The following is a 15244-nucleotide window of genomic DNA, read 5'->3' on the forward strand; positions in this document are numbered from 1 at the left end:
CCCCGCCACAATGAAAAAGTGGTACAAGTGACCTCAAAGGTGCTGCAGAGTGGACTGAGAAAAAGGCAGGGAAGGACACATAAACAAGGAAGGAACCCATATAAGCTCAGCCAACAAGCTAGCAAAGGTGCTTGCCCATCAGATTGGAGCTTGGAAAACTAAACACGTAAATAAAGCAGGATGTAACACCAATAACTAACCTCAAAACGTGTTACTTCCTGGCAGTGCTAGCTACAGTTGTCAAGTTATGTTTTGCAAACACTACATGGGTAAAAAAAAAAAAAAACACTAAAAAACACAATTTTTGATAAATTAAGGTTTAGCTAAAGGTGTGAAGCCAAACCTATGTGTTGTTTGAATCAGTTCAACTAAACAGGAATTTTGTTTGTGGTTATTATACCTGATTTTTGTCAGTGTTTTTTGTAAGACAGCCCTCACTACACACCAGAACTGTTCCTTTAAGTCCTAGCAGTGCTACCTGTTCTGACATCAGTTTTATTTTAGGAAGTTGTTTTATAGAAAATAAAATGTTTTTTTAATGCATAATTGTTATTTTGTTTCTAATTAATATATGCATAATTGCAATCACTAAAACCAGTTGGAGTCAGTAACTCAGTCAAATGGCAGTCAGTAATAATCAGTTCTGATATGTCTCACTACCTCCACTATTACCCCTCGGCACCGAGCAGCTGGACTCCTGCTGTGGTTTTGAAGATCATTTGCTTCTTTAATCTAGTGACTCTAATTGCTTTTTTGCTACAGTGCATGCTCAAGTGTCTGTATAAACACACACACACCTGGATTGTATTTGTAAAGACTGTTCCAGATCACAATCTGTTTAATATCTCATCCCCAAGTAAATTCCAGTAATCATTCCATGCTCGCTCTCTTGTTTCTTCAAGTGTGTGACCTGTGGCAAAGCCTTCAAGAAGCTGTGGTCGTTGCACGAGCACAACAAGATCGTCCATGGCTATGCCGAGAAGAAGTTCTCCTGCGAGATCTGTGAGAAGAAGTTTTACACGATGGCCCATGTCAGGAAGCACATGGTCGGTGAGTGACAGTAAAATCAACTATCCTGGTTGATCACTTTGTTCCCGTGTGTTTCTTTAGGCTTCCTTTTTCCACATCCTACTGATTGTTTGGCAGGATTTGTTTTGGGTGTTGCTTTCCTTTTCCATTTTCTGGAGAGATAAGCATCTTACTTCCCAGATGGGCTTACCTCACTCTATGCTACTGCAATTTAAGGAGTTCCTATTATCGAAGGACTATTAATAATAGGGTCCTAATTAGCCACTTTCTAGTATGGGAGAGATTGGATAGTCATATTCAGACTTAAGATGGAAGAAAAAGATGAAATGGACCCTTTGCCCTCAGCATTTATTTAGTGAAAAATAACCTCAGTGTTGTTCCTTAAATGCTTAGTTTAATTTCAGTCATGAGTGGCTCAGTATTGAATCACACAAACTAAGCATGCTCTGTGTTTGTGCCTTTGTGTAGCCCATACGAAGGACATGCCATTCACCTGTGAAACGTGTGGGAAATCATTCAAGCGCAGCATGTCCCTGAAGGTTCACTCTCTACAGCACTCAGGAGAGAAACCCTTCAAGTGTGAGGTTTGAGCTCCTTTTATACACTGCAGCTCTCCACTTTACTTGAGTGATGAGGTAGATTTAAAGATATGTAAAATTATTGGCGCTGGGAGTGTCATTTAAATCTGAGAAATTCACAAGTTGAGATCAAGTAAACCAGAGTCAGATGTCCAGATGTGCCGGTCTCGATTAAAAAACACTGATCGTTTAAAAAAACCCCACATAGATCTAGTCAAAGCCTCTCTTAAGAAGTGAGAAGTATAGATGAAATTATTTCAGTGAAAGAATGTCTGTTCAAGTTCAATTTGGGAGGTTTTTTTTTTTAAACAAGACTGTGACAAAAGACCACCAGCAGGTAGTTATTCAATACTGAAGCGTTTCGCTGGGTGCTTATAGTGACATCATAAATTAGTTTAGGTTGGCTGAGCATAAAGACAGAAAATGGGGAAAATGCTACTCGATTAGATCAGTCCTTGATGATAGAGGTCCCAACTGGCTGCTGATTATGTCTAAGGTTCACCATACAGGCATGAGAGTGGTATTAAAATCTATTGCAAGAAAGCCTATTTTTAAAAAATATCCACTTTTTTTATGAATGAAAACTGAGCGCCATGTCTAATAGGTTCACAGGAAGGTTAAAAAAAGGGCAGTTTTGATTTAGTAGTACATTTTACAGCCTTGCTCAAGTCAGTCTCAGTGTGTTTTGTTGAAAACACCATACACGAGTTCTGCTTTTTCTCCACAATGACTGAAGTACAACCTGTCGAGTCCATCTTTGACAACCAGCTGTAAAACGACTTTGCGTAAAACTGTTTCCTGTGCGCCTTTTCAGAACTGCAGCGAGCGCTTCCAGTACAAATACCAGCTCCGCTCCCATATGAGCATCCACATCGGACACAAACAGTTCATGTGCCAGTGGTGCGGAAAGGACTTCAACATGAAACAGTACTTCGATGAACACATGAAAACACACACTGGTGAGTCCCTTTCTTTTGGTTGTGTTCATGTTGCTTCAGGGCAGAGCAACATTTATTTTAAAGGAGAATTTAAAAAAGAAAATATTGCAGAGCTGCAAACACTGACACCTTTGTGTCTTTGCAAAGCTTATTTGCACACCCAGCAGATGTGAAGCACTATTATCGTTCATGTTGGAGTTTTTGTGGCCTCCGTGTATTCTTTTGATTTAACTCAGCTTTGCTCTTTAACAAAACTGCTGAGAGAAACACGTGACTCTTTAGCTGCTTGATTGTTTTTATCTTTTATCCGTTTGTTGCCGTGCAGGTAACACCAATTGGACTGTTAGAGTTCTTTTACTGGAAACAGCTGCCTGCCACAGCTGGAAGAGATTCTGGTGGAGAGCATTCAGAGTGAATTAAAACAGTCAAGTCACAGGCCACAAATCAAAACTCTGTTCTGAAAGATACTGAAAAGGTCAGAGGAGAACTGCAGCGTTACTGCAACCAGCCGCCCTCCACGTCAGAATCATTTGATGTATGGCGAATATAAAAACACTGATTCTGTGGCATTAAACTTAACGATGCATGTTGAAAACGTATCGAGCAGGCGTCTTTTGTGTCTCCCGTTTTGCAGGAGAAAAGCCGTACATCTGTGAAATCTGTGGGAAGAGCTTCACGAGCCGGCCCAACATGAAGCGCCACCGCCGCACCCACACCGGAGAAAAGCCATACCCGTGTGAGGTGTGCGGCCAGCGTTTCCGCTTCTCAAACATGCTCAAGGCCCACAGGGAGAAGTGCTTCCGCGTCACCAACCCCATGGTTCCCGACGGCAATGGTGACCCCCTGGGCCTCGACCGGCCCTTGGCGCCACCCGCTGCGGACTCTTCCGGTCAGGCCCAGCTGGGCACGGCACTCCCTGCCACGTCCGTGACTACACCCGCTGCTGCCTCTAGCCCCCACCCCCTCCACAGCACCCAGCTGTCCCTCCCCCTGCTGCACTCCATGGGGGGGCTGCCTCCTACCCCGCATTTACCCCCGCCGCCTCCACTGTTTTCTGCTGGTAGGATGAACTCCAACAACTAACAAATCTCTGTAGCATTGAAAGCACTTTGTTACTTTTTGTTTTATTGTTTTTCTTTGAGCTTTTAAGAGGACTCCTGCAGAGGGAGAGTGATGCGCCTCAGTGACATTTACACAGAGGAGAAGAACAGAAAAAAATGCTACATGGAGGCCTCGTCAAAAAAAGAAAAAAAAAAGGAGGAAAAAAAAGAACAAAGAACACACACACATAGTAATAAATAATAATTTTTTACTCTGTTGAATACAATAGATAACCTCAGAGTCCAGTAGGACGTTTCACCGTTACTTTTCGACTCATAAATTTCACAGATGTGTCCTGCTTTCATTTGGGATGTTTTTTCTGACAACTCGCCTCTCTCCTGAGCCTTGCACAATGTATTGATTGTAGCATCTTTTACGAAATGGTAGGAAGCGCTTCCTAAATCTCCACTCATACTGGGATCATGAGTAGAGGGAGAACCACGTGGTAACGAGAAGAAATGATTTATTTTTTGTTCTCGGCCAAGATGTAGCGAGCGGTTCTGGTCAGACCCAGCAATAACCAAATGCTGATTTGTCTTTGAGCGTATACATGTATATGGCGTTGCCAATAACCAAATCCTGTTAGCTCACCTGCTATAGTTAAGTAATGTAATTCAGCATTTATAATCGATCCTGCACCTTACATTTAACTCCAGTGATATTTAAAGTGTACTCCTAACCGTCTTCGTTTTTATTATTGTGAATAGTGTGTAATTCGTGGCACGTTACGTCATTTCTTTTAATTTTTTTCTAAGGACTTAAGGAGAAGTCGGCCGTGCAATGCAGCGTGTGGCGTTCGTGATGGTGTGTGTGCGTGTTTGAGATGCGAGGCAGAGACTTGAGATAACAATCGTCAGATCAACGTTTAGCTAATCAAGATGCGAGCTTTCCCGAGTCAGGAGATGGAGTAATTTGTCGACTCTAATCTTTTTTTTGTTTTTTGCTGTTTTTTGGCTTACATTAAGCAGGCGTGCATCGTCTCCTGCGAGATCTGGCTATGAGATGTTATGGCACTTTTCTGTGACTTGTTAGTAAAACCTGATGTACTCTGACCTACAATATACGTGTAGGATGAAATTCAGTGTTACTGCTATTGTTATTTACTGCTTATTTTCCCAACTAAACACTGTCTGTGTGTTAGATGAGTGTAGGGAGAGCAATGTTCACAAAAACGTGCTTACATAGCCGAATCAAATGGCCACATTTCATTGCAATCTGATGTAATCCGTGTTGTGAAGTGATAAATACTAAATTATAATCTAACAATTAAAATTCTTAAAGAGTACTGGCAGAGATACATTTTTGGCACATCAGATGTGGCCACTAAAAGGAGCCCTTAGTGTTGAATTATATTATAACAGAGTGATTTATTTTTGTTAAAACAGTAACGTGTAGCAGCTAATTAAAACTGGGGAAGCACAGCATAATACCCCTGAAAAAAGGCTTTGGCTCTGTGTACACCTTTGGCTATTGTGTGTCATAACCATAGTAGATCTGGAAAAAAAAAATCATGATCCGAGTATAAACTGCTTAAAGGAATAGGTTGCAATTATCTTTATTTGCGTTCTTGTTGAGAGCTGAACAAGAAAATTGGTACCACTCAAATATCTTGACTATTTCTTAACCTGCACACCATAGTGACCAGAAATTGTAATTTTTTTGTACAAATTTAAGATATTTTACTTGTGATTTTTGCGTCGAATTTCACCGACCACTTCATTAGCTACACCCGTAAATTGGTCATTCATGCAAAGAGCTAATCAGCCCGTCACATGGCATGTAGACATGGTCAAGACAACATGCTCAAGTTCAAACTGAGCATCACAAAGCTGATTTAAGTGACTTTGAACATGGTATGGTTGTTGGATTCAGACGGACTGGTCATAGTATTTCAGTCTGAAAACGACTATAACATAAAAATATCAAGTGAGCAGCAATTCGAGCAGATAGCACTCAAATAAGCACTTGCTGCTAACAAGTTGTGCAGAAGAGCATCTTTAACATATTAGCAGCAGAAGACCACACTGGGCGGCACTCCTGTCAGCTAAGAACAGGAAACTGGATACACGGGCTCACCTTTGCCATTTGGATAGCAGGGAAGAATTAGGGATAAGGAACATGAAAGCATGGATCCATTCTACCTTTGGTGCTGGTGATGTAATGGGATGGTAGATATTTTCTTGGCACACTTTAGGCTCCTTAGTAGGAACTGAGCATTATTTAAACACCACACCCTACCTGAGTATTGCTCCTAAGCATGTCCATTGCTTCCAGCAGAATAACATGCTGGTTCGAATGATCTCAGACTGGTTTCTTTAACGTGACATTGAGTTTACTGTAGTCAAATCCACAGTCATCATATCTTAACAGAGGTCCAATAGAACACGTTTGGGGTGTGGTGCAACAAGAGACTCATATCATGGATGTAGAGCGAACAAATCTCCAGCAACTGTGTGATGCTGTCATGTCAACGTTGAATCTGTGCCATGAAGATCTAAGGCGGTTCTGAAGGCAAATGGGGTCCAACAACAACTAGCAGGGTGTAACTAAAGAAGTGGCTCGTTAAAGTATTTGCACAGAAAATGCAGAATCTGTAGGCAAGTGACGAGGCTTTCGGTACCAGAATCATTCTGGTTTTCTTCCAGTAGTCATCAATTCCCAAGAAAGAAAGCATATGCCAAAATGCAGTTTCGGAACCTTTGTCTTTTATCATTTAGTCAACCTTTAGGAAGCCGTCACCTAGATGTGCTGGAAGCGTCAAAATACTGTCAGTTTTCCCCAAAGGTTAAGTTAGCAGGCTAGTTTTTGGTTTTCCTGACTGGGAGAGTGTCACTATCCTCGGTTTTATATCAAATCAATCAAGAGTGGTGCCAATCACTTCATGTAACTCCTATTTGAAAATTAAAATAAGAACTCTTGTTTGACACTTCAGTCGATTTTGCATTCGTATCGGTCTCTGAATACGCACTATCATTCTGCTCCCGCTCACTTTATCTACTTATAGCCTAACTGTAGTATGGCATTAACCTGTAAATATTGTTAAGATGTGCTTCTTCCTTGTGATTTATTCCTCATGTTTACATTCGGAGAGTCAGTTGAATGTGCCCCAAAATGTGTCCTGGCTGGTACTACGGAAAGTTGGAATTTGTGGACATGCTTTTGTAAATGTAATAAGCTGTTTTATATTTTAAAAAAAAAATTAAGCACCTTCATGTAGTCTTATGTCTAAGCTCACCCCCTATGTATTTCTTCAATTTCCACGGTTAAACCGTTAGGGCCACGTCAGACGTAATTTAATAATGGTACACTTTGTGTTTTTCTTCATGTGTCCGATACCTGTTTTGTATTTTGGTTTGCTGCTTTTGTACAGAGTCCTGTTTGAGACTGCCCTTTAAATGATTTAAAAGTGTAGAGTTCTTGAACTTAATGTAACTGAACAATATTCTGGCTGTGATTACAGTGAACTCCAGGATTGGAAGTGAGCTAAAAATGAGACATTTGGAGCACTGTGAGGAGGTAATGGCCAACACTGTCAAAGTCAAATGAAACTTTATTGTCATTCGTGACCATACAGTGAATAAAACTCCTCGATTAATGTGCAGAAGAATCTAAAGACATAATAAGACATATAGACATATATGAAACATGCCAGTTAAGATTTAATCTGGTAGGCTGATTATTTAGTGCTGTTGCTCTCTTGTGGCAACTCGCTAAACTGCACTCCAACCCTTAGATCTACATTAATGTTCATAGTATGTGTCTCGTTATCATCGAAGAAGCATGTAAAAGCTCAAAATTGAGATTTTTCCCACTTCCCTGTTTTAAGAAGCACTAGCCCAAGAGACAACATTGAGATACCGTGGTTACAGGTTGTGTGTTTGCCTTACATATGGAGGGATTTGAATGTTTTTGCGATATGGATAGTGACAGTAGCTGACAGTAAAGGAGGAAGTATAGTAGTTTATACTACTGATTTATGCACTTTTGTTTTGTGTTTCCAGATACAAGGTGAAAATGGGTAGCAGACATGTATAAATTGAAGTAAATTCCAGCATTAAATTCCTTTTAGGCTTTTTTTTTAAGGGTTTTTTGTTCAGTGTTGGTCTGAGTTTGTGGTTAGTAAGTTGCACCTTAGTTTTGTTTCCCTGAATAACTTTACTTGCTTGTGGTGTGGCATGTGGCACACCGAGGATGACTCTGTGTTATGCATCAATCCGCTGGTGTTTCTGCATTCTGGTCAGTCTCTTTAATACTGTCCCACTGTTTAACAAGTATCCGTGACTCTTCCTTGAGGGCGCAATCAGTGCAGGCGGTTTCTGACTGGTTTGCTCACTTCCATTATCAAGAGAAATTACTCTTAGGTGTTTCCACTTTGCCTCTGTTGAAGGGACTTAATATGTGACTATTCTTTTTCATTGCATGAGAAAACATAAGGGAAGGACGGAGTTGCCAAATTCAATTACGAGAAAAACTTTTAGTGCACTTTATCCTTCAATCTAGTGGAGATACAGATATAGTAGCAGTTTCCTTGATCCTTCCTTTCCTTAAAATACTTCCTTGCCTTAAAATGGGAAATTATCAAAATGCAGTTATTGACTAAATGTGTCCTTGGCAATGTTCAGTCCTCTGAAGTGAAATTTAAAGACAAAAGGGACATCAAAAGTGTACCTGTGTGGAATCAGACCAAGAAACCGGCTGTAAATAAAGGCTTCCAAGCATGCATAGGATAGGAAATCAAAATTCATCATACTGCTCATATTTGAAATGATTTGATGATATTTAAAGCTCAAAATAGTGTATTTGTGCTAAGAATATATTTCTTTCATAACACTTGCACATTGTATCAAATATAGTATAAAGTGGAGGACACAGTAACCAGAGGAATTTGGGTATAAAACTCTAAATTGACTTGTTAATCCTCCTTTGTTTGTTTTTGTGAACTAGTCTTCCTTCAATCCAGCTGCAAAGATAAAGGCCAACTGTGACATCAGAACAAGACTTCAATGAGTTGTAAAGAGGAAATGTATCAGATATGGACATTTATTATCCCAGATATTACCTAAATTGTGAAAAATGAATTAAACAGGCTGTTTTATTATTATTTTTTAATGGTTTTACAGTGAAACGGCAGTAAAGCTACGATTGTTAGACATGAAAAGGGAAATGTTGCACAGTGTGCAGGAGTCCTGTATTCCAGGCAGGTTGACTCTATGTATTTTGATTAGCCAAATTCTAATTTACTAAGGCTAGCAGCCAAAGGCTTGTATTAGATTAGGCAAAGGTGGACCTGTCCTTGTCCTTAAATGAAGGTTTGTCAGTGATTAAGTGGGTGCCTAGACACCACGGTGACTGTGCATTCTGCAGTGCACCCAAGGTTGCCACATAGCAAACTGTGAGAGTGGCACTTCGGAGAGTGCTCATGGGATTACTAAGTTAGGTCTCTCTCTCTCTCTCTTTTTTCTTTTGAAAGCTGCTAATGATGAAGTGTGTATCCAAAAGAATTTTATTCTGTGGCCTTCACCTTCAAGAAAAGTGTTGGGAATATTGCTGTCTTATTTTAGAAACTGAAACTCATGGTGGATATTGGAGAGAAAGTATTATATTTCTTTTTGTTCTTGAGTAAAGAGTTGATTTTTTTTCTGTTAAATCTGTTAGTGTTTGGGTAAACACATGGAGCCCCAAAACTGACAAATCTAATGATACCAAAAAGTAGCATTGTTAGTGCAATACAAATGAGATTTTAAGAGGTTTCACTTGTTCGAAACCACTCAAATATAGACAAAAGTAATTGACCACACACAAGGTGTAATGTGTAGGTTGCCCAGTACTTCTGTCCCAACAGTCTATATTTGGTTGGGTTCTTAAATTTTTTGATTGAGATGAAGCTAATTACCTCCTGGTTTTCACTAATGCCGCACACATTTCCACTAATTGTGAACAAGAAATTGTGTCAAATTTGATTACATTTATAGACAAAGGATTCATCTATTGTGGAAAAAATGACAAGATCTAAAGCTTTTTATAAAACTTCAATTTACTTGGTTAAACTTTGAAAAGCTAACATAACAGTCTAAATGCTAGCACAAAAATAGTCTTTTGCGGTCTGTCGTGATGTCAAATGGCAAACTGTAGATTGACTATTACTAAGAAACTTTGTTTTTGAATACCTGTTGGCAAAAGAATAGATTGATTAACACTACTGTATGTAATGCTGGCTGGCATAGTTTCATGATAGCTGCCTAGCTAGCCAACAATCCTTGTGGGCACTGTTTTCAGCTAAGCTAGCCACAAAGCGCTCTAAGTTACTCCACAAGTATCACATGAATTTCAAATTAGTCACTGCCATTAACAAATACTCATCCATATTTATTATATATGCATTAGGAGAATTTAACACATGGTGAGGAAAATGAAACATCAATAGGTCAAAAAGCCTGAGTGAAGAAAAACGAATAGTAACTGCAATAGTAAAATGAGAAAACCACAGAATACCTGACTGAATTAAAGAACTTTGTGTTTGTTTTACTGAATGTTTTATATGTGTGTGTGTGTGTGTGTGTGTGTGTGTGTGTGTGTGTGTGTGTGTGATATTCCTCAATTCAAGTTAAAATGAATCTTTTGCTACCTTTTGGCAGTTCGAGGGCTCCATATGAACTAAAAGTGAGAAACAAGTGTAATTTTTGCATGAGAAAGTTTAGTTGTTGTTTTTTTTTTATATATGTTTTATGGTGGCTTTCCCCTGTTTTTGAGTGAAGCTACATGTGATGGTAACCATAAGCATCAATGCCATAGTCTATTCAAAGCTGTATTATTCACATTCGCATCACATTGCATTTCCCTTACTCATACTGCAGCGGTGTTAAAGAAACCATAATGTGTACTGTTATTTGCTGACTCTCTATAATGTTAACACTACAACTTAGTTAACTCTGGTGTACAAAGCCCATGTGTAGGCAGTAGTCGTCACGTTCAGCTATGATAAAATACTAAAAACAGTACAAGGACAGTAGTGTCTAGAGGTGCTAATAACATTAGACTGTATTTTCTGTCTTTTATTGTATTATTGACTAGTGTTTACTGTCTGTAACACAACAGAGCGTAATGAAATCATTTCAATATTAAACAGTATAGATATATTATTGCAAATTCAGATGTGTCTTTGTGTTTTGTTTTTTATATTACAGTAGTGCTTTTTTTTGGCAACTTTGCTGCCATCTGTTGGGAAATGCTTATATTTTCCACTCGGATTTAGACACTTTAATATTTTGATTTATTTCACACAGTGCAACAGGTGTCTTTAGGTTACTGACTCTGTAGTTTTAGTCTGAATCAGATTTAAACTTGTAGAAAGACATATATAAAATTATTATAGATCAAAAAGAAACAAAAAAACAAATCCACAGTATTAATTTGTTATAATTAGAAAATCTACAACAAAAAATCAAATGCGTAAAATAAAACGGAAGAGAACAATGAACACATTGAGCTGAATATTGATGTCTGTGGCCCTGAACCGTTCTTTGGACTCTGGTACAACAACTGTGAACTAAACAGGTTCATGTTCATAAACGGGGACTGGAGGGGGTTTTACATCTTGGTGAGACGCAAGGTATTCAGTCGCACCCCCAAAACTGAAGCCCCTGAGGCGTACTTGATTTCTTTCAGGATCCCATTCCACTTCTTCTCCATCTCATTATACCTGAGGAGGTTAAGAGACAGTCGTCATAGTTTTTCCCAGGGCTCCTATCTCCCTCATTTGCGTTTAAACTTAAGTAATTATATATCCACTATGAACTGAAGCAGGACGGTGGCATCTTATGTTGGGTTCACTGAGTAACATTTTAAATACTAACACAATTGAGTAAATACTAAATATAATTAAGATTACAGTTGTGCAAAGACAATTTAACAGTTGAAATAACTTTTTTAAAGAAGTCTGTTACGATCTACCTCCAGATGTCGTTCATCTCTTTAGGAAGAACCTCTTCGTTGTCCTCTATAGGCATCATGGCAAAACCTCCAACGGCGTAGAGGGAACCAGCCAACGACACGAGATTCAGGGAGCTACGTTCCTGAGGAAACGGCACAAAGTCTGACCACCTGCACCGCGTTAACACACACACAGAAAAATGTTCAGTTAGATAAACCATTTAGCCACAGTTTTATTACATTTATTATGATGTGTTGTAACTTTACACTGACTGTGTGCTTTACAACAGATAATTAGAAACAAACTAAACTAAAAAAATAAAGTAAAAGAAAAGAAATATAAATATAGGAAACTCACTTGTTAGTAGCGATATCATACACCTCCATAGTGTCTGTCAGGCCGTTGTCAGTGACGCCTCCTGCCACGTATATTTTGTTTTCATGAACGGTAGCTCCACATAAGGAGCGTGCGTGCTTCATGGGCGCGAGCTCCTTCCATTCAAAACGCTTGGCGTCGTAGGCACACATCTTCTTTAGACAGCTCCTTTTTACAAAAGGGACAAAGACTCACAATAGTGACCTCTGAGATAAAGAAAACCCTCCTTCTTTAAATCCTGAAGCCTTTTAGGGTCACACTTTTAATATGAACATTAATATTTTGCTTGAAGCATGTACTCACTTGTTGTCTCCCTTTCCTCCAATCACGTATACAGTGTCATTATGAGATAATGTTGTATGGCCGTAAACTGGGTATGGAATCGGCTCTGACTCGCCCCATTTAAAGGATCTGTGAATGACAAAACACATTATGTAGTTAATTATTAAGGATGACAAACTGAGTGCTTTTCCCCTAAAATTTCATACATGAACTCAAGGCTGTACTCACTGTCTGTCGTATACCAAGACTGAATCCAGCATGTGCTCCTGCTCCTTCAGCTCCTTTCCTCCCAAAACAAAGATGGAGTTCTCAGCCTCGCCCATTCCAAACAGAAAACGGGGAGAAGGCAGGGGAGGCATGCCGAGCCAGTCGGCACTGACCGGGTCGTACTGTGGTCACAGGAGTCAAACATTTGTAAATGTTTACAGTGTACAGAACTACAGTGTAGAAAAATATTTGCACTGAACTATATTTGTATGTGTACCGCATGTAATTGGAAGTTGTTCATCTTCTCCTTTCTTTCTACAAACTTTGTCTTGACGTTCTCCTACCTGCAGGAAGTATGAGCACAGTGGATCATCCTTGTTCTGTTCATCAAAGAATAATCCTCCGGCCACAAAGATCTGGTTCTCCTTGGTCACCAGGCTGGCGTGGTTTTTGGGAATCTGTGTGGAAAGTGATGCCAGAAAGCAGTCGTTCCCCGTTGGGTCGTAGGCCACAGCGCCAGCATCATTAACCATCAGGATCAAGTCTCTGACAAACATCCCAAATCGAAGATTATCATTCAGGATGCTTGGGAGAAGGCCCTCTTCATCATCTTTATCTTCACTCTCTCCATCATTCCCTGCTCCACCATCCTCCTCCTCCTTGCTTTTTCTTTTTTTAACTTCTGGCATTTTCCCAGCGTGGGCATCCTTAACCAGCTGGAGTTTCTGCTGCAACTCGGGGTTAGAGGAGATAAGTTTGTGTTTCTCCACTTTTTCTCTCAGATAGTCCTCATTGACAAGACGCAAACGAATGCAGTCCAACAAATTCGGCAGCTCTTTCTCTCTGGTCTCTTTGTTCCGGGACACCCAGTTCATCAAAGCTTCAAATACCTCCTCTTCTGTCTCTACGTTTAGATTGTCATTTGATAAAATGGCTGCCAGCTCACTGGGAAGCAGCTGGAGGAATTCTTCATCTCTGGAGATGAGCTGAAAGCGCTCGCAGGCATAGTTTCGAGCAGAGATGGCCAATCTGGGACAGTCCAGCATCAAGCCGAGCCTGAAGATAGCCAGACAGTTGCTGAGGCTTAGGCGCTTTTGTAAGAAAGACACACATACAGTGAAAATTGAAGGGATCTGGTACATATTAGCGACAGCAAAGATATCCTGGACATTCTGCTCGGTCACATTGATCTTGGAGGTGTACAGATACTTCACGATGAGCCCCATGACACCTGGCTCCACATCCTCCAGGATAATTTCCCTCTTTTTGCTCTCGTCCAGGTCAGAAAGAAAGATGGAGCGGAAGTATGAGCTGCAGGCACACAGAACGAGCCGGTGGCAGGGAAACTCTTTGTCTTTGATCTTCAGCACACAGTCGACCAGCTTATCATTCTCCAGCAGGTCATAGAGGCCATCCTGGAGTAGAGTCTGCTGGTACAATCTGGGCTCGTCCGCTGGGTTTATAGGCAGAGCCATCGTTCCTGGCAGAAGAAGTATGAAGAGCCTTTCAGGGGCTAAAGAAATCAAACAAAATGTATCTCCTCTATAACTAAGCTGTTCTAGTTTCTAGCCTGGAAAGAGGATTTAAAAGAGTATTCAGACACACCAGAGACAGCCCACTTCCTCAGCTGTCCTGACCCTTCAACTGAACTCCAACTGGAGGTTTATTTATAGACTGGGTGCTTGGTGTAGAGCAATGGGCTTTATTCTGGAACTTGAAATGTAATATCCATGCTTCCCCTTGTCCCACCTCGAAGTCCACACCGACCCACTCCCAGACAGCTGACACACTGCTTAATGGGAACTGTGTCCAGCATGAGTCATGGCAGACCCTGGAGTACATGGTTTAGTAGGCTTCTCTGAGGGGCTCATCTTAGCATTTTGTAGCATTACATACATGTGACGATGACTCTGTGGAAAACAGAGGAAACTCTCAAATGACTAATAGATTTATTTTAATACACAGAATGTTTAACATAGTGTTCTTGTTCATTTCAAAGAGACAGTTATAAATAAGGATTTGGCAATATATTTGTTCAGCTGCTCTTTTAGACCAGTCTTTTTGCTAAGCTAACAGTTCTCAGTTTATTGGTGATCTGATAGGCTGCCACTACCACTATGAAAATTATTGTTTTCTAAAGAGCTTAATTAGTTTAAGTGTTGTTAAGAAGCAATTTATTTTATTTGAACAGAACCAAAACACTTTCATTGAAAAAGAAAGGCATGTAATAACCCAGGTAAAATGGGCCATTTAAGGTTTGACTGTCTTAGCTAAAAGCTGTCTTTAAAAGTAAACAGTACTTAACATTTAGCATTTGATGTGATTCGTCTGAGATTGCAAGGATGATGGTTCATTTTGCCACAGAAAACTCCATGGTGAGTGACCTGACTTGTTAAAACTTACTCTTCAATAATAAGGTGAATAAGAACCAAATGAACATCTAGACATTTTGATTCATAATCCATGTTGTGCTGTCCTCTGCCAGAAAAATGCAGATAATTTTCTAAATTAAGCAAATTTGTATGAAAAAACAGTTTTAATTACCAGCCCAATTTACCCTCATGTATTAGATAAAATGGGTGATTCATTTCAGGTAAAGTGGGCCACCCTCTGAGATATTTTTAAAGTTCCCCATTTTAAAAATATTTTGATATATTTCTTATTCTATGTCTTACATTCCATTTTCACATTACACTACCTGAAAAAAGGATGAAAGAAACATGTTGATATAGAAGTGATAAATGTGACAGACATCAAAAGTGTTTTAAAAATACAACTAGTGGGTAGAGGAAAGGATGAGAGGG

General features: G+C 39.8%; 2 protein-coding genes across 2 annotated transcripts in view; one reads left to right on the forward strand and one right to left on the reverse strand.

The window, feature by feature from the left end:
• The window catches only part of zbtb47b (zinc finger and BTB domain containing 47b), a 24136-nt gene extending 20349 nt beyond the window's left edge, over positions 1–3787 (forward strand). Inside the window, exons 3-6 of the mRNA XM_005722688.2 lie at positions 903–1050; positions 1498–1613; positions 2422–2566; positions 3180–3787. Coding sequence (XP_005722745.1) covers positions 903–1050; positions 1498–1613; positions 2422–2566; positions 3180–3628 — 858 coding nt within the window. The 3' untranslated portion in view covers positions 3629–3787. The remainder of the gene's footprint in view (positions 1–902; positions 1051–1497; positions 1614–2421; positions 2567–3179) is intronic.
• A 4960-nt stretch (positions 3788–8747) lies between these two features.
• On the reverse strand, positions 8748–14079 carry klhl40b (kelch-like family member 40b). Its single transcript, XM_005722689.2, has 6 exons — positions 12785–14079; positions 12462–12622; positions 12255–12362; positions 11934–12119; positions 11597–11746; positions 8748–11345 (listed from the first exon to the last, which is right to left on the reverse strand). The coding sequence occupies exons 1-6, from the start codon at positions 13913–13915 to the stop codon at positions 11234–11236; spliced, it is 1848 nt and encodes a 615-aa protein (XP_005722746.1). The 5' UTR covers positions 13916–14079; the 3' UTR covers positions 8748–11233.
• Positions 14080–15244: the final 1165 nt, after the last annotated feature.

This window comes from Pundamilia nyererei, unplaced genomic scaffold (genome assembly GCF_000239375.1).
Source record: "Pundamilia nyererei isolate P.nyererei 1_Seehausen unplaced genomic scaffold, PunNye1.0 scaffold00007, whole genome shotgun sequence".
Taxonomy (NCBI): Eukaryota; Metazoa; Chordata; class Actinopteri; order Cichliformes; family Cichlidae; genus Pundamilia; species Pundamilia nyererei.

Bases quoted from the DNA above. Each gene is read 5' to 3' on its own strand.
- klhl40b (XM_005722689.2), bottom strand. From the start codon at position 13,915: ATGGCTCTGCCTATAAACCCAGCGGACGAGCCCAGATTGTACCAGCAG. The intron at 12,623-12,784 runs GTAGGAGAACGT...CTGTGACCACAG, and splicing joins TGTGCTCATACTTCCTGCAG to TACGACCCGGTCAGTGCCGA. The intron at 11,747-11,933 runs GTGAGTTTCCTA...AACGCGGTGCAG, and splicing joins TATGATATCGCTACTAACAA to GTGGTCAGACTTTGTGCCGT.